This window comes from Centrocercus urophasianus, unplaced genomic scaffold, assembly GCF_019232065.1.
Source record: "Centrocercus urophasianus isolate 14NV4802_14NV808 unplaced genomic scaffold, USGS_Curo_1.0 seq_18, whole genome shotgun sequence".
Classification (NCBI taxonomy): domain Eukaryota; kingdom Metazoa; phylum Chordata; class Aves; order Galliformes; family Phasianidae; genus Centrocercus; species Centrocercus urophasianus.
The window spans coordinates 24,556,302-24,583,159 of NW_024884733.1; the positions used below are offsets into that span (position 1 = coordinate 24,556,302).

At 51.4% G+C, this 26,858-nt stretch overlaps 1 protein-coding gene across 1 annotated transcript in view; it reads right to left on the bottom strand.

Moving 5' to 3' along the window:
* The window catches only part of SSBP3 (single stranded DNA binding protein 3), a 51,314-nt gene that overhangs the window by 5,361 nt on the left and 19,095 nt on the right, over positions 1–26,858 (bottom strand). Inside the window, exons 5-9 of the mRNA XM_042819540.1 lie at positions 11,208–11,297; positions 4,020–4,100; positions 3,267–3,326; positions 1,326–1,392; positions 1,154–1,230 (exon numbers count right to left, since the gene is read on the bottom strand). Of these exons, the coding sequence (XP_042675474.1) occupies positions 1,154–1,230; positions 1,326–1,392; positions 3,267–3,326; positions 4,020–4,100; positions 11,208–11,297 (375 nt within the window). The remainder of the gene's footprint in view (positions 1–1,153; positions 1,231–1,325; positions 1,393–3,266; positions 3,327–4,019; positions 4,101–11,207; positions 11,298–26,858) is intronic.

The window sequence follows — 26,858 nt, forward strand, 5'->3', positions numbered from 1 at the left end:
GAGCCTCGCGCTAAAAACCCAACGTAGGCGACAATGCAGAGAGGATAAACCTACAACCAAAATATGGTAATGTGTTTTTGAAGTCTCTTAGAAGGAACAAACAGAAGTGAGTCAACAGAGCAGCATGCAAATCCACTTCAGAAAATGAATCAACAGAAAGGCAGAATATATTAACCCAGATCTGCTTAATTTAAGAGTTTGTTCCTCCTTGGGCTGGCTGTCCCCACCCCACCTCCCCTTTCTGGAGTAGCTGAGCAGGATTTGGTATTACTGCAGCCTAAGAAAGAACTTTGATTTAGTTTGAGCATCTTTCTGAGCTGCGGTTGGGTAAAGTGAGAGCAGAGGGAGCTGCGTTGTGTTTGCACAGTTGGGAGCACACGTGAAAAATCAGGGGGACAACCAGCACCGGCTGGGACTCTCAGGAGTCCTAAGAGTTCAAGGTTTGGGAGTACTGAAACGCCTGTGAAAGGTCTGGAGCTTCTGAAACACACTTGAAAAAGCCAAAAAATAGGTGACCCAACTTCTCTGAAGCACAGAGGGCAGTGAGGATGAGGACCTTGGCGTGCGGGTGGCCAAGCTGCGGGTGAAATCAGCCCTGCTAAGCACACCTTCCTCCTGACTGAGTCCCTCCACACAACCTTTCGCTTTGCCCCTCCAAAAAAAAAACCAACCTGATTAAGAAATGACTGAAATAAGAAGGAGCTCAAACGCTCTGCAGATCAGGGCACGAGGGGGAGAAACAAGCAAAGGGAACAGTTATTCCCTCACTAAAGGTATCTTTCCATTTGTTTTTTTTTAAAATTTATTTATTTTTAATGTAGGCATCCTTCCCCTTTCCTGCTGTTAGGGTCATAACTGTTTCCCAGGCCTGCTGCATAATGCACTCAAACACCGCTACGGCTCGGTGCTAAGTGGCATCCCCCTTCAGCTGAAGGGCAAGGGGGGCTGCAATACCCTTAATGAGGACACGCAGCCCTGAAGACCTCGCTACCGTTAAAAGGAGGGACTTCCAGATGCAAGACTAATGTAAAACGCATTAACACTAATGGGGGACAGGAGGGGAAATCTCCCAGCCTTTCCTGCCCCTGGGGGTTGTGGAGATAGTGGTTGGTGTTGGCAGAGCTGTGGATGCTCTTTGGTGCTGCTGGGTTACCTGCGGACCGGGACCCATGGGGCCCATCCCTCGCGGAGGATTCATCCTTTGCATGGGTCCGCCCATGTTTGGGTGCCCTGCCGGGAGGAAAGAGGCACATTAGGTGGGATGGAACCCCAAAGCAACAGCTAACGAGGCGGGGGAAATGTCCAATCCACCGCCGCCGGTTTACCTTGCTGTCGCGTGGGATCCATCGAATTGGGCAGCAATGGCTGTGTACCAGGAACGGCCCCCGGAGGCTGGGAAAACAAGGCGGGGGAGATTACACAAATCAGCACGTGGCCAAAATGCAGCCTAGGTGTGGAGATCTGAGCCAAGGGGACTCCGGTTCCCAAGGGGAAAGGGGTTGCTCAGGACCCAAAACCCTCCTGTCCTGTAGAGATGCATCCCACCTTGCATTGCACTGGATGCCACATCCCTACAGCTCCTGGCACTGTTCCTCTTTCCCTTTGCCAATACACCCTAGGACCTGACTCAGACACCAGTATTTCAGGAGCCCCACGCTGTGCAGGGCAGAGGTATCCTGGCAGGCCATGACGGCAGCCCAGCAGCACAGCCAAATCACGCTGCCTGCAGTGATTTATTTGCTTACAAGAGGCTGCATTTGGGTTCACCCCTGCATGCATGGGGCCCACTCCCATGTTTTCAGATGTGCTTGCTCCCCCTCCCCTGAGCACAGGCTATTTAAAGTTCAAAGGCTGCCTTCCCCACACTGCTCTGCGCAGATAAAGGGGGAGAAAGCACAGATACTATCTGCCTTGGGGAAGCAAACTGCAAGCCTTTCTGTAGTAGAGCTGCCTTTTATTTGAATACCACTGTGAAACTGGTCCCCCTCATGCAGACACAGGCCCCATCCAACCCAGCAGCCAGGCTGACTTTCGTTCCCAATATTTTACATCTTGGAAGACAGTGGCAGGAGGAAGACAAACAAGAGCTGTCGTGGCTGTGAGTATTTAGACTTCTGTTCTCTGACTTGCCTGCCTTCCTATTTATTCTTGTCCCACTGGATGTGACCGTGACAACACCAAGCTCTGGGTATGCACAAAGCTGTATTTTAGACACGGTGTTTGGGGAAAAAAAAATCTCTCTAATTAACCTCACAGTCAAAATCAAAGGTTAAGAGATATGGAAGACCTGAACCCCACTGCTGCACAAACCCTCTGTGGTCCCTGCTTTGCCAGCACGGGGGACTCATCTGTGCAGTGCATGGTGGCGTGAAACCACAACTGGTTGGTCTCAGCCCTGCTAGGTGGCAGTTTGGGTAGGACCTAACAAAACAAGCGCTGGGAACAGCAGCAGCTCCGCCTCCCCCAACGCCTCCACCAAAACCCACAGAGCCACATGCTGCACCGTGCCGTCCGTCTGTCCGCATCGCTGCCACCTCCCACCCTGCCTGGTCTCGAGGTGTTCTGGAAGACCCAGTGGCTAAAGCCTCCAATCCAGCAACCAACAGCATTAAGAAAGGTGCAACATCCTATTTGCTGGCTGCTCTTCTGCCAGGAATTGTAAAACTGGATATTAGGAAAAACCTCCTCAGAAGGAGGCACTGGCACAGCTGCCCAGGCGGGTGGGGGGGTCACGGTCCCTGGAGGCGTTCCAGAACCGCAGGGATGTGGCACTGAGGGGCAGTCAGTGGGCATGGCGGGGTGGGTCGGGGTTGGGCTTGGTGATCTTTTCCAGCCTTAATGATTCTATGGTTCTAACCTGTGCTTTTCCTAATAAGAAGAGCTGTATTAGAACAACGTTACTTGTAAGAAGTGTTAACAAAAGCAAGCTCCCAAGATAATTTTTCCGAGGTTATTTTGCTACTCCGAGGAATTGCATGCTTCCTTTAATTTCTCTTTAATGAAAAGCAACCCGTGATTAGGTTACTGCCACACAGACCTGATGTCAATGCCTCAAGGCGATGCCACACGTTTTGGCAGCGCGTGGAGCAGGAGCTGGCAAGGACAGCAGCAAACGGCCGCCGGTTAAGCCGAGATAAGAGGATAAACCCAACCCCAAAATTCAGGAGCGACCTGCCCCGCCTGACCCCACAGCAGCTGGGATTATCTCCGTTACTTTAATTTGCAGGGATCGCAGGGAAAATCCGCCCAGGGTCGGGGAGCAGTACCTGGTTTCCCATCCGGATGGGGGGCCGGGGACCTCCTGCATAGCGCGGTGACATGAAAGGCTGCAATGACACAGAAAGCAGGTCAGCATCACGCGACAGGGGGACAGCTCGTGCCCCACACACGCCGGTTAGACCTTATAGACTTTTGTTCTGGAGAAATCCTTCTTTCAAAAAGTTGAGTTGAAAAAGGAAAAAAATAAAAAGAAAAGAGAAAAAAAAAAAAAGAAAAGCAAAAAAGAAAAAAGTGTCCGGAGTCCGTTTTTATTTAAGGTTTTCTGTAGGTTTGTTGTTTGAGAGTGTTTGACATACTTCGGCTGTACTATGTGAGGCTGTTACAATTAGTGCACGGGTAACCCTGAGTGTTAGATACTGAGCTTAAATATATGTATGTATTTCTATATGTATAAAAGTGGGAAATATGCACATACAGACACGCACACACACAAAAAATTCCCCAACGCTAAGTGTGGAAAAAAAGAAGACTTCAGGTGCTCTTTTACAACTGCTGCTACCAACAGAAGCTTAAAAACCCACATCCAGCTCCATTCCTCAGGCTGCCTGGGGGAGGTAAACCACTCTGATACCCACGAGTGAGTTCTCAGTCCGCCGTCACCTGCACACCCAGCAAAAACAACCAAGCACTGGGGAGAAAGCAGCGCCCCATGGCAGAGCTGGGGGCAGCGGGCTCCCGCTCCCAGCGCGCTCGCAGAGCGCGTCCCGATTCACAGCCCTACCCATCACTAGTGCCGTTACCTGACTGTGGGGTCCCATCATGCTGTTAGGGTTGTGGGGTGGAGGCTGTGCGTGTGGCGAGGGCTGTGAACCAGGCGGTCCCTGTGAGGTCAGACAGTAGAAGGAGGTTATAGATTAGCACATGAAAGCGCAGAAAGAGCTAAAAAGGATTCACGGGTGGAGCTGTTTTGTTTTTTTTGTTGTTGTTGTTGTAGGGAAGGCAGTTTGCCAATTCTTTTTAATGCTTTTTTTTTTTTTCTCTCCTTTTAGTTGAGTTTCTATTCACTTGTAACTGAACAACGAATAATGATAGATGCAAAAAAAAAAATTACAAAAATAAAAAAATTCAGAACATCTGTCAAAGTACAGCAGCCACATTACAGTAAACGGTCCAGTAGTTCAACCACGTCTGCAATGATAAATACACAGGGAGACACTTGGCGAGGGCGTGCAACGAGGAAGAAAAATATGCAGGAGAGGGGGTCAGAGAGGATGGGGCGAAAATACAAAAAAAAAAAAACCACCAAAAAACCACCAAAAAAACCACCCCAAAACAACAACAAAAAAATCATGTTCTCCTCTCTCCTCCCACATCCTGAAGGCTGGAAACACCTCCCAGGGTTTGCCACCCCAGGGTCCGCTGCGTGGTCGGGTAAAGTGCTACTAAGGACGTCTAAGGAAAAAAGGAAAGATTAGTTCCTGTAGGTTTTGAGCACTGCAATGCAGCAGTTGCTGACATTTTGGGGTTGAACGCCCACTTTTTTTTTTTTTTTTTTAATATTTCCCTTTAAAGCACAAAATGAAAGTTTGCTTGAAGGAACAGCGAGTTTGGTGCAAGGACGTATCGGTGCATGTTAACACAGGGCAAAAAAAAAAGGTATTTTTGGGTCAAAGGACGTGTAATTGGTACAGAAAGCAAATAAGCTCGGTAAGTGCGTTATGCGAAGCGACTGCACACTCCAGGAAAGGCGCAAAGCAGATGTTCTCTACCTGCCTTGTTACCAATTTCAACAAGTGTTCGCCTTCTAGCTGCTGCCAGCAATGGCATGGTTTGTTACCATGAGCAATTTTCTTAATTAACAGACATTAATTAGCCATTTAGCAATTTTGCAAGCATTTGTTTAGCAGCTTTCCTAAACATGAATACCACTGTGATAATGGTACTGATTAGAGGGTCCCCTAATTAACAGTACAGGGAAGGAAAATTGAAATCACATAAATTAAAAAGGGAGGGGAAGTTAATGAAGGCAGGACACATTTGCACCTGCAAATCTTTTGTACCGTGGAAACTTGAGTGCAATGTAAATAAAGTAAGAGGGCTTTTTTACTCTTTTTTTTTTTGCAGACTGTGATGTGGGGACATGCAGCCAAACGCTGCGACAGGACTCTGGTGGCTGTAGAAATGAAGCCATGCTGTTGGCACCAATGGCTCTGCGGGCTGGCACTCGGAGCCACAGGGCAGCCAGCACTCGGGGCACTGCTGCAGGGATGCTCCTGGCCCAGCGGGGCACAGCGTGGGGCGGTGGAGTGAGGCCGAAGGCCTGCGGCCATTTTGTGCCGCTCTCCCTTCCCCTCTTGGGGGGGGAATGGAGGCTCAGCATGGGACCGCCGCTGGTCGAAGTGGGTTAGGGCACTTCACAACTGATTCCCTCTGGGTGGGGGAGGAGGGAGAGGTGGATTTGCTCCCTCCAAGCATCGAGCATCCTGCTGAAGTGAGCAGCACATCTGAAGCGCTGGCTCCTTCCTGCCCCAGGCCCGGCGAGGCCCCCGCCTGCGGCTGGGCCCAGCACTCCTCAGTCAGAAACGCAGGGCTCTGGATGCAGTTATCTCCATAAACATCTGCAGATGTCCCGGGGCCCAGGCCTGCCCCTAAACCTGCCGATGGCTGCCTTTCCCCAGTGCGTTTCCCTCCCTACAAACAGAGATGATCCCGATGGAGCGCAGTGCTGGAGACGAATGCTTTGCAGATATGACATGTGGGCTCCAATCAACACAACAACTCCTTCGTTTCCTTGAAGCACGTATTTAGCAGTCATTAAGCAGTGCTCCTACAGCCTCTGCAGGCCTCACCGACAGGGCTTGGATGGCCGTGTGGGACGGGACTCTTCCACACTGCTCAAAAACCCCACAACCAACCCAACACTTAAAGCAGTGTAAGTAGAAATTGTTTCCGACAGTGCTAGGTGTTCAGCCCGCCCACTGACCTCCTCTCTGCTTCATTTTCTTCCCCCCGTTTACTACAGGGACCTTACAGACAAATCTGGACTAGCAGATGACAGAGGGCTGCTGCTTTACCACGGGAGTTTCCAAACGATCCGATTATTTCCACTCCGCCTTTCACAAGCTCAACTTCTCAAACTTCTTGTAAAATATTAAACATGGAAAATTGCACTAGCGATCATAGTTCTGCATGTGTCAATTTATGTTCCGAGCGTAATTCACCACAAATGGATCATGTTTTATGGGCTACATACTTTCAGCTAATGGTGGAGTTTTTATATTTAAAAACATTCTCAAGTACCTCTGGGGGGGGCAGAACAATGAAGAATGGTATAAGAAGGCAAAGCATCAGTGCAACGAGATACCAACAATTTGGAGTTAGCAAGAAGAAGGCATCTTGCATTTAAATCTATCTGCCTCTGACTTGCCGGTTTCAACATCAGAAAATATCAAAATAAATGAAATGGATATTAATTAGAGAAGTGCCTGAGTTTACTGGGTGGGAATCTGGTGTTTTATTCTTGTAAAACGAGGTGGAAATTTTGTGACATGTAAACAAAAGAATGAAATATCCCTTGTCAAGCTTTAGGGAGGATGCTCCAGGCTCCTTGGTAGCTGCTGTCCTTGTAGCACCACGACCACCTGCAGCGCCGTGGGGCACCCACTGGCTCCCCCAGCCCCACAGGCACCTGGTGCTTCCAACCCAGCCATCCCAGCCCTTAGGGAAGGTTTCAGAGCCCTGCCGTGCCCTCTCTAGGAGGCTGAAGAGCAATAACTAGCAACTTGACATTCTCCTGCCCTGCCAGCTTCGTAACAACATCTTCTCGGCACCACAGCCCACGCAGTCTGAGGGTGCAGGAGGAACTCAATGTGCAAACGGTGCTTGAAGGTCTCTCAGAGCTTCCTGCAACACCCCCGAGCCCACCACAAAGCCCAAACCCTCAGCTACAACATCAGATGTTTTTATCACACAGTAGACAGTGCCTGGAGCCCACCAGGCTGGACAACAAGCAGGGACAGAGGGTCACCTCCTGCCTGCAGGGCAGAGAATGGCAATACCAGAAAGGCATGAGGTGCCGGGTGAAGGCCCAAATTCACCTTCCTGAGACCGCAACATGGCCAAGCTCGGCAGCAGCCAGGAAGGGAGCCGTGGGCAGGAAACTGCCTTGCCTGCAGCTGGGGCTCCCGAGCACGGAGTTCTGGTTTGAAGGAATATGTTAAACACAAGCTCTTCAGGAAACAAACCCATGTCAGCCGAAGCCAAGAACAGTCACCTCCATCTGGATGGAGCACCCGAGAGAAAGTTGACTGCAAATCCCACCATATGCTCCAGACATTCGGTACAAAAGCCTCGGGCATCCTGCTAAACTTCCAGAAAAAAAGGGAAAAAAAAAGAACTTTTTCCAACGCTTGCTATTTCTTCTCTCTTGTAAGCCATATTCCTTCAGCTCTTGCCTAGAAGAAGCCTTCCCCTACAAAAGCAGCCCCGGGAAATCTGACAGCATTAGGTCAGCCCAGCTGCCACCCACGCCAGTGGGGTTTTGCAGCACTAGCAGCAGGAGGCTCAGCCATCAGTCCCTTCCCATGGGAAGCTCCATGGGAAGAGAGCCTGGCGAGAGCTGCAAACTAAGGCATAACACTGCAGGTCTCTTCCCAACCAGCCGGGAGAAAGGATGCCCCCGGGATGGAAGATCCTGTCCTTCCTGGCTCCCGAGGCTTCTCTGCATTAGGGGGCAGTGTAGGAACAGCGAGCGACCGGTGCTTTGTTTTGGTGCATCTCGCAGGCTAGCTGCTGATGCATAGCTAACACGGCCACAGACATTGATTTATGTGCAACTTTCCATTTCATCAGAGCCAGCGTTACCGAGCCAGGCAGGGAGCACGCATTTGGAAGAGAGGCAGGGCCTGGGGGGGGGGGGGGGTGGGCATGAGCAGCCCCCACATCCTACGCCCCCTGATTTACTACAAGGAAGGTCTTGTTCTAATAGCTTGCAATTTTTAATTTTACCTTGCGCATTTCCCTGGCACTCCCCTTCCCCAGTGCTGGAGCAGAGGAGATTGACGCAAGGGATCTGCAAACGGGCATCAATTCAGCTTTCAAAACAAAAGCAAAAATGATTTCGATGACCTTTAGGAGGATGAGCGAAGGGTTTGTTTACTCATCTTAAAGGGACAAAGAGCGAGATTTAAATAAAGGAGTCTACCCACGCTAGCCACGAACTGGCCCCCCATTAGTCAGGAGCATGGCCCGATGCCAGGCGCCACAGCCTGCTGGCACTGCACGGTGCCCAGGCATCCAAAGGGCGCCCAGGGCCTCTCCTTTCCTGTCGGGCTTCAGGAGACGCCGAGGGCTGCATTTCCCTTGGCCTTGAGCCTAAAGGTCGCTGCTGAGCTGCAGCACAGGGAAGGCTCTGCCTGCGAGCCGGGTGCTGCAGACAGACTCCTCTCCTCTTGTCTCTGCTCCTCCAAGCTCATGCTTGTGTTTTTCTGGGCCACCAGCTCCCGAGAGCTGCCTCTCATGTTTTTTCACTTTGCCACCTTCACTCGTGGGGCTGTAGGGGTCCTTGCACCCTGGGGAAGCAGTGCAGGGTTTCTGCAGCCAGCACTGGAACAGGCTGGTTTGCCGCAACTGCCATCTCAGCTCCTGGCTGGTTGCCACCACGATGCCAGGACACGATCTGTCCCTGCACTAGGACCTCCAGAAGCATTCTGTGCCTGCTGTCCTTAGGCAACCTGAGCCCTCCAAGTCCCTGGTGCCTGCAGTATGGTGCAGAAGGGTGCAGGAAGCTCTGCGCTGCCAGCTCCGCACTGCTGGAGCAAGATGCTGATGCTCCCCGATGCTCACATTCCCTCCAACCTCCATTTTTCCCTTGCAGGAGATGGACTGACCAGTTGGAGATCTCACCTGGCTCCTGAGGTTGGCACATAAAGGGTTGGGGAGAACCACTGTAACTGTTTCAGTCCTCTACATCTCCTGTGACCTTTTTGGTTTCACTCTCTTAAGTTCAGTGCTTTAATTTCCTCCAGAGATAAGAAATTAACCCTGAGCTGCAAACAGCTCGATGCAGAGCCTCCAGCCCACCTCTGCAAGAGCTCGTCTCGAGCACGTCTTGAAGCTGGAACGAGCCAAGCACCCGCAATAAATCAGACGGATTTTCATGGGGGTGATGTTCTGCCTGTGTTAAAAGGTGGGATTTTTCTTCTCCCCTCCTCCTCTCTTTTTCCAAGGCTGGGAGGAGAAACCAGATGTTGGAAGGCTTTCAGGAAAGGCAGTCTCTCGAGACGTCACATGTGATCCATATGCATCAGCACCCAAACCTCCTCCGCACCTAATCCCAGAGCAGCGACCACGCTCCCTCCCTCTCTTCCCCAAGCTCTGGGGGTGGGTAGCAGCTCCACGCATGGTCTGCTGCTATTTCTGTAGGGTTTTCAGGAAGCCCCCAGCAAAGCTCCTTAGAAAGAGGAGCTGCTTTTGAGCCCCCATCGCAAAGGCAGCCCAGCTCCTGGTCCAGATGCACCAAAGTGGAGATCTGGGATGGGCTGTCTGCACTTTGAGCAGACCCTCTGTGCCAAAACACTATGAACAGCCAAAAAGGAAAGCGGGGGGAGGCCTCGGAAGCTGTCAGTGGGAAAATGTCAAGACCCGAGCATGAGCTGGGGCATCACAGCTCCTCTCCCTCACCTTCTCCTCTCGGTGAAATCCAACCCAGGCTTTTGAAGCCGTGCCCTAACTTCTTGCCAATTCTGTAACCCTCGCAGATCTGTGTGAAGTGGGAGCTTGAGAGGACAGTCATCTTTGCAACGGGATGAGATCAGGACTTTTGGAAACACATTTGTTGGAAGTAGCGACTTGGCACTTGAATTGCTGGCAGCAGCTATGACCTGCGAGATAGCATCTCTTCTGCTCGCTTCATCCCGTGTCACAGAGCACTGCTACAAGATTACCCTGTTTTAGGGTTAGCACTCAATATCGGATACTCTTTATTTTGTCATACGCAAGTTCAGGAAATGGGATCTCTCTAAAAAAAGCAGCAGCCCTCCTTCCCCCTTCTCCAGCTCCACGCACACAAGTTGTGATACCACGCTGATACCGCTCCCATAAATCACAAGCACTTTATCAAGTTTGCCTGTCTACTGCCCAAGAATTTCTCCCATATACAAATCACAAACCCAGATAAAAAAAGCAGCTTGCCAAAACAAATATCCCTTTCAACTGTTATCCCATTTGTTACACAGACAAGTGCTTATTCCTCAAGAAGGAAGATCTTAAATGCACCACGAGCTTACGGTGCTACAAACCACTGCGTATCGTGACATACAAAGAGATTCCAAAGACATTAAAAAAAAAGCCCCACACTTAAAGCTTTGATTTCTAAGTGCCAGTTGGAAACCCTTCCATTAGCATCATCCAGTCATATGTTACCCTGTCTTCTACCTGAGCTCAGCGTGGGAGAAGGAACGCACAAGAGAACTCTGGGGACTTTGCTAGGTATTGGCTTACAAGGTGCCTCCATGGCATTTGGGGCCTTGCACTTGGATCGAATCCGCTTCTGCCTGCAGCCACAGCCCCCGCCAGCATTTGTTAATGCTTTCGGTGATTGCATTTGGAAAAAATCAAGTGGTTAACCAGAGGGGGAAAAAGTTTCAGGAATCAAAATCCAGAATGTTTTCAATTACGCACGTCTGTTAAGACCAAAGAACAAATACAATCTCAACTCAAACACAAAACAAGCAGCTTTGGAAAAACATCAATTGCAAATATACAGTAACCTCTTCGAGCAAGATAAATTCGCTTAGGGCCACGAAACCCAGAATGTAAACGTGGAAGGAGAGCGGGGCACTGGGTATTCACAAACAGGTCATCTATAGCACAGGGCTTTGCGAGGCTCCCCGTGGGGACAAACGCACGGTGCTGACGGCAAGGCGCGAGCGGCTCGTGCATCCATGGACGCCCCATGGACGCGGGTGCCGGGAGGAGCAGCAGCCTACCTGGAAGAAACCTGGTGGGATGGGGCCCCCGGGCATCCCGTCGTTCGGGGGAATGTTTCCAAGCACGGGACTCGGGGCGGCAGCTGCGCTCTGCAGGGAACAAAACCAGGACAAACACGTTGGGTTCGAGTTGGAGTTCAGGAGCTGTGTCAAGGCTTTTCAATCACTCCTCTTCGCCCACCTCCCCCTGTCCACTCGCTGCTTCAATTCTGCACCACAAAGAAAACACTCCCCATACTACAACCAGGGGTTTTTGTTATAAAATCGCACCCAACCTGCGGCTTGTGCATCCCTGCTGCAAGCCCCAGCGAGGGCACGAGAGGCTTTGCCACAAAAAAAGGAAGGGGCCAGCTGCGGGTTACCCAGACAGCCCTGCTTAGCAACTGGATTAATATTTACTTCCCGCCCGCAACGCAGGCCGATGGACGAAGGCAGTGTTCTGGCAGGGGGACCAGCAGCAGGGCTGGCCATGGAACAAAGGGCGCCTGCATGGCACGGGGGGCATGTGGCCGTGGCGCCGAGGAAACATCGGCGCGGTGCAGGGCTGTGCCCGGGTGGGAAGGGGGAAGAAACGGACCTTGCCTAAGAACTGCTGATGGCAAAATGTCTCTACCGGGTCAGTAATCATCCTAAGGAATAGAACAAACAACTCAACTCTTTTCCCTGACAGTCACACTACTGTTTGCCTTTTGAAAATTAATCCCTCCATTTCTGGGGAGGTTATAAATGAGCTGTGGTGATGTTAACTGGTTTGAGTCTGCTCGATCGCTATACCAGCCCCTCCTCTAGGTTTTACGATGGACTTCATACCCAAAGCTATGCAACACAGCTAGGACCCCTTCCTCTGCTCATCCCAACGGCACCTCAAGGAAATCCCATGGGCAGGGATTGCTCCATGTTATTCTAAACCCAGAGCTTGGGCAGGGTGACCCCACCAGACACCGTGTCCCACCAACAGTGGGGACAGCTCCATTCGCCCACCATAACCCAGGTGGGATGGACAAAACCACGTGCACCAGCTTCTGCTGTGCCCACCCCGCACCTGAGAGCTGTGAGCATCCTTCAGGACAGCATGGGCTGGCTCTCCAAACAAGGAGCCTGTCTGTAAGAACTGACCCCTGCCTGTGCCCCCCATCCCGCACCCCACCGCGGGGTGAGGAGAGCAGGGCATCCCAAGCAGCCTTCCTGCAAAACCAGCGAAGGCCAGATCTGAGTGTTTTTACAGTTAATAAAAAGAAGTCCTGGCAGGAAAAATAAGCCTACCCATTCCAGGCTCTTTTTATACTTCAGACGGCAGCAAAAATAGAAAGAAGAGGGAGTGAACCCATTTCTCCCCCCTTCCATCCCCCCAAGTGGGTCAGCTATAAAAGTAAAACCAAATCTTAATCCAAGGCCATGAACATATTGCAGTTTCTCTGCAAAGCAGATGAATGTTCTTAATGCAAAAATATATAAGACCAAGCCCCCAACTGCAGCGAGCCCATTTGGAATTTCCTTTATTAAACCCTCTATCACGCAAAACGCTGCTCTCCAAAGGCGGCGAGCGGCGCAATAAAGCTGCCAAGGTGATATTTTATGGTTTCAAGAGATTTCCAGCACACCATAATCTCTTGCTGGGGAATCTCCTGCGGCAAGGCAGATCCCAAGGAGCAAGGGGACCACGGGGATGTCACCGGTGAGGCGCAGGGTTGGCACTGCACAGTGAAGGCAACAGCAGGCCCAGAACCTGGCCAGCAGAACCACCAGGAAGCCTGGTTTGGGTACGAAGAGTGCCTGGGTCTAATAAAACAAACACAGCTTTTATGCCTTTGTGATGAACTGAAGTATGCTGCACTCCTCTTCCCTCTGCAACAGGGAGCAGGGGGAGGAGGGCGATGCAGCCAAAGAAAATCTTTAAGCAAATGCACATTTTTCCACAAAACCACAGAATATTTTTCCGCGATAAACACCCCGAAATCTCACCTATGCATTCGCCGTGTAAACGTGGATTTAACGTGCCTTGCACATGTGGCGCTTGGCAGGGCTCAATAATTAAAAACCCACAAGTGCCCTGAGCATATTGTAGGATGGGAGCCAAATTGGTCAGCCCTTGATGAATGATTTACAAGGCTGCGAAGTGACATTTTATTTCTTTTTATTCCCCTCCCTATCACCACCACTAAGGTAAACACCGAGGCACCTTTCGTCGTGCTGGAGCAGTGCTGCAAAAACCCTGGACTGTGCCCAGGAAGAGGAAGAAGGCGGCAATTGGAGCACCAGGAACAAAATGCCTGAACCCAACGCTGTTCTCCCCAAGCCCAAGGGTGCACATCCCACACCCAAGCTGCTCACCTCAAACCCAAAGGGTACGTGCCCCAAATCCAAGGTGCTCGCCCCAAGCCCGAAGGTGCATGCCCAAACTCAAGGTGTATGCCCCAAACCCAAAGGCACGCACCACAAACTCACGGAACCCTTCAGCATCTAATCCCTGAAGAACCCTTCATACCCTCTTGGATTACTTTCACTGCTTTAGCTAAGAAACTTTTATATGGGCTTCTCCTATTCACCTGCAGAACTCTGCTCCCTTCCACCAAACCAAACATCTGCAAGAAATGGGACCCTGAGGAGCAAAACCAAACCATGGATTCAATGCCTGGGAGAGTCCAAGCCCATCCCTGCTCCAGGGCTGGGCTTAGTGCTGCCATTTGGCTGGAAAGGGATCGAGCTAATTCACCTCGGCACAGGGGGGCCAGCATGCCTGCGCATTCACATTTTATTAGATGGTTAATTTGCTCTGTGCTGGAAAGAAAACGCAGCTCCTAGGGCACGCATCTATAGATACACGCATACATATATACATATTTCCTACCTACATCGGATTTTTTCCCCTTTTTTGGTGTGATGACAATCTAGATCTCCACGTTTCGCTCCCAAATCTCGGCGCTCGGTTAACACAGCAACTCGGTACGCCAGCAGATGCCGTCTAAGCCTTTAAATCGTGCACTAATTGCACTAATTGAGCTAACAGTCTCTGTTTCGTCTCCCTACCCTGAGTCAACCAGCGTCTTCTGGTACTGCTGTAGAGATCCAAGCTGTTGACTGCAGTGTTATTTTGTCAGCCATTAAATGATTCATCAGAGTCATTAATTGATTTATTACTGCTGCCTGCAAGTATAGCTTTGCAAATAAAGAATGATGTAGGTCAGAAGGCAATAGAAATTGGACAAAACAACACAGCCAGGAGCTGGATACTTAAATTACCCGTAAGAGTCCACTCACGGCAGCCCACCAACATCGGGCTACAGGGGGAAGAAGCAGAGAAAAAGAGCGATGCGCTGCGCAGCCAAACCCAGCAGCACCTCTGCCGGGATGCGCTGCCAGATCTCCCCACCCTGGGGACACAGCGGCGATGGGGAGGTGACGGCCACCACTGCTGTCAGCACGCGGGGTGCCTTGCCGTGGTGCCTCCCACCCGCAGGCAGTGCGAGGTGCAGTGGGATGCAGGGAGGACGGCTCCGGCCGGACAGCGCGTACATCTTGTGCAGCCATGTGGGAAGTGAAGGCAGGAAACGGCTCTTCCGAAAGCGGAGCGTAATCGCAGGCAGCGCATGAAATTCATGTGCGTTAATGCAGCAATACGAAGCCTCGGGGCAGGAGGCTTTAAATCTTGGTTAGTTTTTTCAGCTAAAATCTATCTGGGATGTAAAAGGGCTATTAAAACAGTCTTATTTTCTTAACCTAATCCTTTGGAAGAAGCCAGGTTATTCAACTCTATTAATTGCATTTAATAGCGGAAGGGCAGGGAGGTGGCACAGCCACGCCGCGTGCCCTCACTCTCCCACCCCAATGCCCCGAGCTGCTTCATGCCACTCCAGCGTCACCGCAGCGTGGGGACACCCAGCGACCCGCTGCCCCTTGCTGGCCCAGCTCCACTCTTCCACGCCAGAACAGGGATGCCAGGGAGGCGTCCTGCCGGGACGAGGACCGGGGTTTCATTTATTTTCCTGAACGTGGAGCTGAGCTCTGTGCTGGGCTCGAGGGCTTGGCAGCAGCGGGTGCTATGTGAGCCCCTCCCGGCGCCCGCCGGCTGCGGCGGTTTCCTGCCCCCCCGGCAGATTCAACCTGCGATCAGCATCCTCCCTGCGGCACCGCCCAGGCTGACGGCTTTGGGGCTGCTCAGACCTGGGCTGGGAGCACAGCACAGCAGAGCAGGATCTGCAAGGCAAGGTTTGCAGCAGTGGCCAAGAACTTAGGATACAGGAGCAACTCACATTTGCAGACGCTCCACTTGCAGGTTCTCAGCGTGCCCTCTGTAAGCCCTGGCATGACCACAGCCCTCTGGTGCAAGCACGCAGAGGTGGTGAGCACAGAGCTGCAAGCTGGTACCTACCCATCTGCTATTTATTATTTGGCATGGAGGAAATAAACTAGCGTGCAGGTCAGGACTTAAGCAGGTCGTGTAAACAGGTACTACTGAATTAAATTGGACTCTAGTTAAGCCTTTTCATCTCATTAAAGCTGCCTTCATCTCACATGGTAAGGTTTTAAATTTAATAACAAGACACTCCCACACCTCACTGTAACCTGATTAACGCCGGAGGACGGCAGCACTACGCCTGTGCCACGGGGGTGGCTGTTCTGCATGGCCCCACCTTGGCGTGGCTGCAAGCATCTGAGCTGCATCGATGCAAAACCAAAAGCAGAAGCACGGCGGGGAGGCCAGGAGGATGCTGCTGGACGTGGGGGCACCTGGGCATCCTCCCACGTTCCCAGCCAGAGATGCTTTACAAATGCAATGCGGCACACGGATGTCCCCACAGGGATGGGAGGCACCGGCTCCATGGGCGCCAGCTCTCTGCATTTACGCAGCAATGCTGTTTTACCACGTCCTGCATAGGGCTGCCCCCTTGTAAGTACAGATCTGTAACAGGTTGCTGCTTCCTCGGAGGAATGCTTCCAAACTAAGCTGTGAGCGACAGCAAAATCGGTGCTTACGTGATTTTCACAACTTTCCCTTCCTGCATCTCCCAGCACAGCGCACTCTGGCACGTGCTGCCAGGGCTGAGCAGCGGCGAGGCCACATCTGGCTTAGTTGCACCCGGTGAGCTTGTTGTGATGCCTTGAAATGCATCGCCTGAGAGCACAGGGAAGGAGAGCAGTCAGGGGAGCGCATGGGACGACTGCTGTCCTCACTCCTCAAAAAAGAGAAAGAAAACCCTACCCTGTATCTTCACATCTGAAGGCAATGCTTTAAAAAAGACCAGAAAAAAAAAAAAACCAACAACAAAAAAAACCACCCAGCAAAGCATTCAACGCTGTTTCAAGCTTATACAGTTTTTTTTCCCCCCTTGTAAAGGATAATCTGAGACAGCAGCTCCAACAGAGCAGCTCCAGCCACAAAACAATAGGATTTTAATCTCTTAAGTAGGCGGCCCCCTTATCCCCGGGAAGGAAACCCCTTCAGTCATTTACAAGTTTGTAAATAAGGATCTTGGTAGCATCTCGCGGACATCTGCTCCGCAATCCTGACAGTGTTACTGCTAACATTTACAAACATCCTTACGCAAACACACATCACTCTCTGCTGATCTTGCTTTATCTAAATATATCCCAAGGAAATAACTTGGCAGGGCTGCAAAATTTCACAGCAACCGAATTAAAGGGGAGAAGGGTAAAAAAAAAAAAAAAAAAAAAAGGGGGGGGGGGGGGGGGAGAGGAAAGGGATAAAAGCAGGAGGAGCAGGAGGCTGAACACAGCCAGCCTTGGTTCTGTGTGAGTACAGAAAGGTGACCAAGGGGAACTTGGGGGAAGTTCAGCAGCGGGCTCCTGGCCTTGGTGCAGGCTCACAGATCCTCCCCACTGCCCCACAGCTGGACTGGACACCCCTAATTAGCTGCTGTAAATACGCAGGTATTAATTACTAGCTATTCTCCTCTAATAATTCCAGCAACAGACGTGCCAAGCTCTTTTCCAGCAATCGATACTATCCATTTGAGGGTCCTCCTGCCAAAAAAGTTATATAAAATAATTATATAAATTTTTCATTAGATAATGCAATCGCTTTGGACTATTAATCTACCGCCCATCCATCAGCACGGGGTGCTCGGCTCCTCTGGTGGCCACGCTGCTGCAGGGGGAAGCAATCTGTATTTTTCTCCCACACCAAACACAAGCTTTCTTCCCCTGGATTTGCAGGGAAGGGAAAAAATGCTGGCAGCGATGCACTGGAGTTTGCACCGAAGTTGTGTGTCTTATACCAGATGGCCACATTGAGTCACATTGGCCACAGCGCTCCCCACATTGAGTTCTCCTGTTCACCAGCCTTCGTAAAACCAGAATTAAGGGAAAATTTCAAGGAAAACCATCCCCAGCTGCTCCCAGGCCATGGGAGAGCCATGCCAGAGTTTGGGGAGAAAGAGAAGGATTTGGGGGCAGGTTCCTTCAAAGACATGTTTCAGCTCTAAGCCCATCGAGACCGGGACCAGATCTTGTTTGTGAGTGCCACGCAGCTCTGACGCTATGTAAACACTAATAAACTGAAAGCATGCCACGCAGCTTTAATTTTGCTTTCAACCAGGAGGCTGTTGGCTTTGGCAGATAGGCTTCTGTTTCACAGCGCCTATACAAATCGCTGCTTCTGGTTTTTTTTTCTGCCTTGTTATAGTTTGAAATTGCCAAGTAAATTTTGGAAAGGGTTTTGAGCAAGGCGAGATTTAAATCGGTTATTTAATTGAAAAAGAGAAAAAGGCAGATAATCCACGGCTTTAGGAAAATGCCACACCGCTGCACCAGGTGCACCTAAGAGCAGAGCTTTGCCTTGTCCCAAGGATGTACCAACAACCAGTGGGGACGCTGCCAATCTCCAGGCTAGACAGCACAGCACAACGTGCCTCCAGGGCATCCAGCACACAGGAGCGACTGCCACGTGAAGGGCGGGTGGTACATATTGGAAATATTTTCAATTTCTTCCTACTTTTGGCACTTTGCATTCCAACTGGCTGATCTTACCCATGAAGCCCAGTCACAGCAATGCAGCTTTAGCTGAACGCCAAGCGATACACGATAGATTGGGTTGGAAGGGCACCTAACTCTCACCCAAACCCCCTTGCAGGACTCCTGGAGGTGTGTTTTTTTGTGTGTGGTTTAGCAGGAAACAGCGTCATCTCCACCAAAGCCAGCCACTTCCATGGCTGGGAGGCGGGATGCTCCCCCATCACAAAGCAGGACGGCCCCGCGTGCCAACCCGACTTTGTGTATTATCTCCTGCCACAGGGAAAGGGGAAATTAATGCAAATACTATGGACATTCTCCCATTCTTGTCGTGCATTTGAATGCCAAAATATCACATTTGCTTAAGCCTATTTTACTGCTAGCAGCTGGCTGTTATTATTCCCCAACACCAAAGGCAAGGGCGAGAGAGTCGGTCCCGAGCAGGTGAACGCCATCTGCCCGTCCCCGACAAGATGCCCGCTCCACTAAGACAAAAAGCCGGCAGCTCAGCAGTGATGCTGTGCAGAGCCAAGGGCTGAACTCAGCAGTCCTCGGGGGTCCCCTCCAACCCCCACCAGCAGCATCTCAGAGCACCCCAAAGCTGCACTTGGGCTGTGCACCCATCCCGCTCCTCCAGCACGCTCCACCCCAAGATGCTCCCCTGCAGCAGGACCCCAGCAGGGCACACCCCCACGTTTTCAAGGGGAAGCTCACAAAAAAAAAAATAATCATCTTCAAAGGAAGACGAGCATAACTGCCCATTTCTGTTTTCTCCCCCATTGTTAGCAGCAGAGTTTGTTTATTACAGTTATTCGCAGGGGCTGCCCCAAAAAATACTGTTTCCCAGGTCCAGTAATTGCTTGAGGCGTTTGAAAATTAATAGAGCAGCTCAAGTGCAGGACAGGAGGAGTAAATCTGACGTAAGCTGCCGTGTAATTCAGCACGGCGTGCGCTCACGGGTGGCTTTCTTCACACCCAGTGGAGCCAGAGGCTAATGGAGCCTGGAGGCCGGTCAGCTCCCCAGCACCAGCACGGAGGGATTTTTCAGGTGAAGCAAAAGCATTTCATTTGCAGAGTGTCTGTAACTATGTTAGGCATGCTCTGCAAGAGGATACAAGGTGCGCAGCCCTGGGACGGAGGTAGAATTCGGCATATAAATCTATGAAGGGAAAGGCAGTACATCCTCGTCTGTGTACCAAAAACACACAAGGATACCGAGGACAAATAACTACGGTCTTTCCTAGCTGCTCTTAGCCAAGGACAGCTTGCTGGTGTTACACGTCAGCTGAGCTCCCAGCCCAGCATACCCAATGGGGACTGGGCACCTCCAAAGCTGCCTGCAAGGGGCTCTGATAGAAGTGCCTTTTGTTCATCAGTCACTCTATTTCTGACTGCTCACTGAACACTCTGGCGGGTTGAAACTCCAAGCTGTGTTTCTCTTACAGCTTACAAAATGTAATTATTGCACTTCTAAGAGCAACTCTCTCCATCCAAAGGTGGTTAATACAAACTCTGCATTTATGAACTGGGAGCTTTCTGAAGCCGGCACAGGAGGAAGTACCCTATAAAACCAGCATGCAAACCCCTGCCCCTTGACCCAACCATAAACTATTACGCGAGGCAGGAAAATGTAAAGTCTTGAGAGCATAAGAAAAAATGCACTGCTGGCTTTCAGGCAGTCGAAGTGGGAGAAACGATGCAAGAATGCTGGGTATCACTGTAAGGTCTAACGTAGAGTTAAGAAAATCCTGCTGCAGAATGGGTGGGCACAGGGTCCACCAGACTAATAGGGATGAGGGACTGGGGTGAGCCTGGCAGCTCCAAGGGGTGAGGATGATGGATGGGTTAGTGATGGTGATAGGAGCTGTGCCCACAAGCGAGCGGCAATTTGGTAAGGATGGAGATCTGATGGCCACGAGCTGCTCATGGACAGTCCCTGCTTGGGTTTTTTTCCCTCATTTTAACACGCTGCCTGATTGCCATAAAGAAGAGCTGTCCCTCTGAATCACCGTCCTGGGAAAACTTCTGCCAGCCCCAGCAAGGAAGTGACATCAGGGCTGAGGGGCTTTTGTGCACACAGCCCCCTGCCAAGCTGCACAAAGAGCCAGGAGCTTTCTAAAGGCTCCCGTGGCCTGGAAGGGCCTCTCTGTCTTCCCCCAGGCTCCAGCTTTTGTATGGCCCTCAGATCCATCAGCTCTGCTCAGAGTCCAGCCTCTTCTGCCTACAGTGGCTGCAGATTTTACCTCCGGGTGAAAGCGGGGAGAAAGGAGAGGGCAGAATGGGGGCATGGGGAGAGCTGGGAGAAACAACAGAACGCACTCGGAGGATAGATAGGCAATGGCTCGAAAAAAGTGCATCGCCGAGGAGACGCTGGGGGCTCTGCCAAAAGGAAAAAAGTGTCTTCCCATTTGAAAACAAGAGTTAATTATAGAAAGAAAAAAAAAAAAAAGGGGGGGGGGGAGGGGGAAAGAAAGAAAGAAATAGGAAGAGGAAAGCGTTAAAACCATCTGTGCCACAGGGAAGAGGCCGGGGCTGCGTGCGCAGGCGGCAGCGCTAACAGCTGTGCTGGAGCCGCCGGCACCGCAGGGACCGGGAGCAGCGCGGTCCCTTCCCTCCCCGCCCCGTCGGCAGGGCCACGGCACGGCGTCCCCCGGCCCACCTCGCCCCGTGGTAACCGCTGCACAAATATTTACCTAGCTGGCTTTTAAACAAAACCGAAAAGCCAGAGAGTTTAAAGTCCATGTCCCGAACTGCTCCGGTCTCGCTCTCGCCTCGCGGTTGCGTTACCACCGCCCGCGCTCCCGGCTTTTACAGAAATTCCTAGCAACTGGCTGAAATAGCACTCACAGTTCCTAAAGAAACGAGCCAAGCAATTAAGACCTTGTGTGATGTCGGCAGCCCGGCGCTACTGGATTTTGGAGGAGAGCGACTGCTCCTCCAGCATCCTGAGCACACGGCGGGTACCGCGCCAGCAAAGGAAAACCCGCACGATGCTCTCCCCTTTGGGGGAATGACTTTTTGGCACACGACTCTGCTGGCAGAGGAGATGGAAGGGCCTGTTAGAGCTGGAGAGATGGGCATGGAGCCACGGCAGGACGGGCAGCAGCACCATTGCTGTGCTGCATGGTATTTTGGGGACGGTGGGGCTGAACGATGCCTGAACACGCAGCCAGTTCATTGCAGAGGAGACCTCACGCTGATGAGCTCGTATATAGATTCACCGCAGAAAATAATTAGCCATAATTAAGGGCTTCTGGTTTATGGCTCAAACAATTGTTTAAACAGCAGAGCCCTGTTCAAATTAAGTTCAGGACTTGCCAATAAATATTTCTTTACTGTGTTACAGCTTAGTTTCAAACTCCTGCTCCAAGCAGCCAGCCCTTGCTGGAGAGGGACTGCTTTTCCTGCAAGGAAGCGCACAGCCATCACAGACATGCGAGCTGCTTGGCTGGACCCAGCACAAACCTGCTGGGGGCAAAAGGGAGGAGAGTGGCAGAAAAAAGCCTGCCGGAGCTGGAGAAAATGCCAGCAGATGAACCATGGCAGAGTACAACGGTTTGGTGTAGGGACTGCAGCAATGGAGCTGTGCTCACCAGTCTGTCGGGCACCTGTGATGCTCGGCACCAAATGGTAATGCCTTATTCAGATTCCTTAATAACTGGGAGATGCAAACAGTGAGGGGAGCAGCACTACTCAAACCTATTCTCAGATGGACAAGTACTTTGGCTCAAACAGCAGAAGCAGCTTCAGGCCCCTCCACACAGTATCCACCACTGCATGTCCCCCTGCTCTCGCCCCACCTGCAGCACTCTCCCTATGGAGAACATATGGCACGTCGCACGTAATTAGAGACATAACGAGCAGAAATAATAAGCAAGTTTAGTTTCTCCTTCACCACGCGCTGCTCCTAGAAAGCTATCGCTCCTCGATCTTCAACACAAAGTCCAGAATATCACACCAGAATGAATTCTTCAACACTCACCTATGGGAACCCCAAACACTCCTGTCCCCTCCCCACAAAATACCCCCTATTCTCAAATTTGCAGCAACACACAGACATTTCCTATCATCAGACCAGAGAAGTCAACTCTAACTAAGTTCAAGAACACCTCTCTTGTGCTCCTAAGTTTTGTATTTTGGAAAGACAGGGCAAAACAGAGTTAAACGCAAAGACCAATATTCATATTGAGACAGCTTCTAATAGGTTTCAGTTGGTTAAGTAGCTTTGAGATTTTTGCCTTGAAATGCCACGCTGCAGGCACAGCCGTACACTGTCCAGATGCACTGAGGGTAATTTATAGAACTGTGCTCTCTGGAGTAAAGAGCCATTGAGGGAAATATCAGGTTAGTAGGATAGCTAGAAGAAATCTGGTCTGGGTAAAAACCCGGAAGCCGCTTCACAAACTGGGAACCACAAGGGTTTTTTCCCCCTTTTCTACTAAAATCAGCTCCATTAACCCTATGTAGATGGGCAGGGATCTGTAGGCGTGCCACTGTCGCCAGGGAGCCGAAGCCATCACAGTCCTGCAGCCCTGAGCAAGGCAAAGCCACCACTAACTAAAGCCTGAGACTCTGGGCAGCCTCACCTCTTTGCACCCACAGCCCCTGCAGGAGATAGCTCTCGGTGCCACTGCTCCTTTGGGAGAAGCCTGGCTGTAGGGATGGATGGTGCACACAGAGCAACTCCAGGGCCAGAGATGCTCTGCCTCAGGCAGGCAAAGCCACAGTGATTTAGCACCTCAGAACTAGCATCTACAGAATGCCTGTAAATCTGCCCAGTGAGGATGTTTCCCAAGAGCTGTTTTTAAGATGGATTACCTGAAATCAGGCCAAATTGGTCTCACCAGTTCAGCCCAGCACAGAAGAGCCTGGTACAGGGCAGGGGAATATCACGGATGGGGAGGCCACTGGCAAGCAGAGATCTGCGGAGGGCAAAGCCACTCTGCAAGGCTGGAGCAAGGCTCGCAGCCAGGGAAGAGAAGAAAGCTCAGAAACCCCTGGAAACAGATCCACGAATCTATTTAGGAGCTGGGAGCATCCTCCTGCTAGCTGCCGAGCCCAAGGGGGCCGCCAGCACTGGTGGCTGGGGCTTGTCACAAGCGTCATCTAGGAGCGCTGTGGGAAGCATACACAGAAATGACCGTACCATAAACCAACTCAACTTTATGACATGAACGTTTTAAGACGTAGCAAGAGCCTTTGTACTGTGGACATAACTGCAATATATCAGCTAGCGATCACTTACACCAAGATCTAGCACTCCAGATTTTGCAGCAAAGGCTGACTTAAAGACCCATATCAAATACATTATGATACCACTGTTTCCTGTTACCCATGCTGATGATTCAATTAATTTGAAAACATCAGTGAAACTTAATTTCTCCATTAACCCTGCAGTCCCCAGCAAGAGCAGACATGGGACAGAGCAGCAGCCTGCCCAAGTTTGTCTGAGCCCGAGGGAACGGAAGGGAACGCAGATGCAAGAGGAGCAAGACATGGAGAAAGCCTGGGCAGCACAAGGTCTTTTCCAACTCCTTAGTAGGAACAGCAGGAAAGATAGAATAGGGACTAGGTTAAAGACTGCAGGATAGCATCTTTGAAGTGCTTTAGCCTAAAAACGCTTTTACACAAACAGCTCGCTCTTCAGCTTCCACTTTCTTTGCACTAGCGCAGCTCAAATTAAGCTGGAAAAAAATCAAACATGATACAGAGCACAAGATGCCCTGGATGCCCCTATCCTCCCTACCAGCCTTGACCTGCCGCCCGTGGATCGAGCACAGAACAGCAGTAACAACATGAACACGAGCAAGGCGACCGAGCCACCGTGGGATGTGCAGCCTCCTGCTGCCAGCATCCATCCCTCCCGCCTGCCGCAGAGCCACGGGAGCCTGCCCAGGTCTTGCCTCGCAGGCATCAGTAGGGCTAAGGGTTAACGGAGACCATCGGAAGGAGCATGAACTCAATGAAGGCAAGCTGTTCTTTTCGGAGGGATGGGGGAAAAGGTTGCCCTTTCAATATCTGCATTAATGGCTTCCATAAAGCGACCGCCTTCCGGATGGCCGAGCGCGCGTCCGTCCGCCTCAGTCCTCGGGTCAAGCAGGGCTCACCCGTGTCTTCCTGGGGCTGCAGAGCTCGCTGTGGAGGAACAAGCAGAAGTGACACAGCCGCCTGGCAAGCTTCCCTCCTTGACACGCAGCCGGAGAAGAATAGTCAGCCTTAACCAGAGCCCTCCCATCTGCTTTTGTTTTCCAACGTGTGCTTCAGTCCCGGGCTCCGCTAAGCCCCTGAAGTCAGCGGGCATCTGTTCTCCTCCACCCATCGCAATCTGCCAGAGACTGCCACTCTGACAGCCATCAATCACGCCGTAATGTGCTGACCACAAGACCCAGTGGGACATAATTTTCAAGTCAAATGCAGCAGTTAGCATAAAATAAAGCACTGCCCTGTTTTTATGATTCTGCAGCTGCAGCTAGGGACTCTGTATGCAACAAAAGTGAGGGGGAAAAAAGGCACAGGAAAATGGCAATTCTACTCTTCTGAGTCATAACAATTATGACGTTGTGATAAGAAACGTTTTCTATGAATTTTTAAGTACCAGTAATCCTGTTTTGCAATTGTCCCCTGGGAACAAGGCGACAGATTGAATGGGGCTGACAGTTATTTCCATCCTGACAAACACGGCTCCGACTCGCCGTCTCCTCCCTCGCCCTCCGTGCGCAATGCTCAGTGCAGAACTTCCCGGCTCCTTTCCAGCACAGAGCCTCACGGACCCCGAGGAGCAGCACTGCGTGGGGTTCTGCTCAGCAGTGTGTCCTGACAGCCAGAAGGGCCAATGGGGCCTTGGGGAGCAGCAGGACCATAACAGAGGGGGCTGAGAGGAGCCCTCATGGCAGCCACAGCTCCTCAATGGGAGCAGAGCTCTACTCTCTGGGGATGGTGACAAGCCTGAGGGAACGGCACGGAGCTGCATCAGGGGAGCTCAGGGAGTGCTGGGACAATGCTCTCAGCCACAGGGTTCAGGTGGTCCCACGTGGAGCCAGGAGCTGCTCCTCCCAATTCTGGACATTGTGTGACTCTATGATGAGCTGCTCTCCGTGCCCTCTTGCATCCAGCAGCCCTGCAGAAGCAGACCTGTCCACCCAGCACAAGCCAGACGCAAAGTCCGTATTTATTTGTACACGCACAAAGCTGCCTTCAGCTGTGCACATGGGGAGGAACAGAGCGAAGTCCCTTTCATGCAAACCTTTCCTTCATAAAAGCTGCAGCTCTGTGCTTCGAGGAGAGTCAGACGCTTGGGATACCTTCATTCCATCCATGGCAGCCACCCTCACCTGGGCCTGGGAAGCTCGCAGGCACCAAGCCAGGGACAGCACAGACCCACCATTCAGAGTGCTTAAAAACACAACCAGCCACCCTAAAACCCTGCAGATTTGCCTCACTCGCAGCGAGATGGACCACAAAAGAACACAGAAAAAGGTGCCTTTTCATCAGAGTACTTTAAAGCGGGAACAAAATCACCTCCTTTGTAAAACTTGCACCAGCGTCAGAATCAGCGCACGCCAATGACTTTGTTTTGCAGGGAACCAGATAAATAATGGATGATGAAGGAGAGCTGCCTCAGCTCCGCTCTGGGCAGCCCTTCCCCACACACTCGGCTTGCAGCCCTGTGGCAGGCACCAGCCCCAGCTCTCACGCTCTGATGCAGCAACGGAGCCCTTTCCAGCTGCAGCCATGAAGAACTCAAAGATACGTCCATAAAAACCCCATAAAAAGGAACAACTAAGTTTCCCCATCTCTCCCTGCACTCAGACCCGTTGCAGACCCAGGACAACACCAACACTCATTGTTCCTCTGTGCAAATAGGGCCCGTGCTCCCTGCTCACCTACAAAGGAAGCCTGGGCCTTTAAGCGTTATATAGCCAGAAGACATTAAAAACAGCCTGTCAATTTAGATGCAAATTTATTTTAGATGCGACAGAGGGCTTACAAAAGAAGGTGCACTATATGCTGTTTTCTTCTGCTAACACTATTGTGATGTGGCTCCCAAGTGTATTAGAGCGTATTAGGATGGGTGACTGGGTAGCTCGCGGGATTGGTAATGGGATACTGAGACTTTCACCTCCAGGTCAGCCTCCAGAGCAAATCCAGCCTGGCTCAGCAGCGGTGGGAAGCCTTCACAGTCCCCAGGCTGTCCAAGTTGGTAGCTGTCAGTGGGGCTGGTGCAGAAGTGTGGTCAGAACCACCATCGCTCTAAACCCCTGCTTTTTCACCACGCGGCTCCACACCCTGCCTCTCTGCACTCATCCACACTCTTCTAGGCAAGTCATCCCAGGTCCTGCATCCCTCCCTTTCTGCTTTGTTTCCCTTTGCCTTCCTCCAGCCCAACACCCAGAGAGATGCTGCCTGCAGAGAAGCCGTGCTTCCCCGCCTGTCACTCTTCCAAGCATTTCGGAAACAAGCAGGGCTGGTAACAAGAACAAAACCTCTCATTTGCTTGGGCTTTGATTACACAAAGGTATGAAGTATAATCACAGAAACTGCCTGACAGGAGTTTTATTTAGGTCTTATTAATCTCACCAAAACATCCGCCTCGCTCTCCGCTTCCAGGCGCAGGACACACAGACACATGGCAACGCACCCAGAACGGAGCCCCACACAACCCCACTCCTGGGGCACCACCAT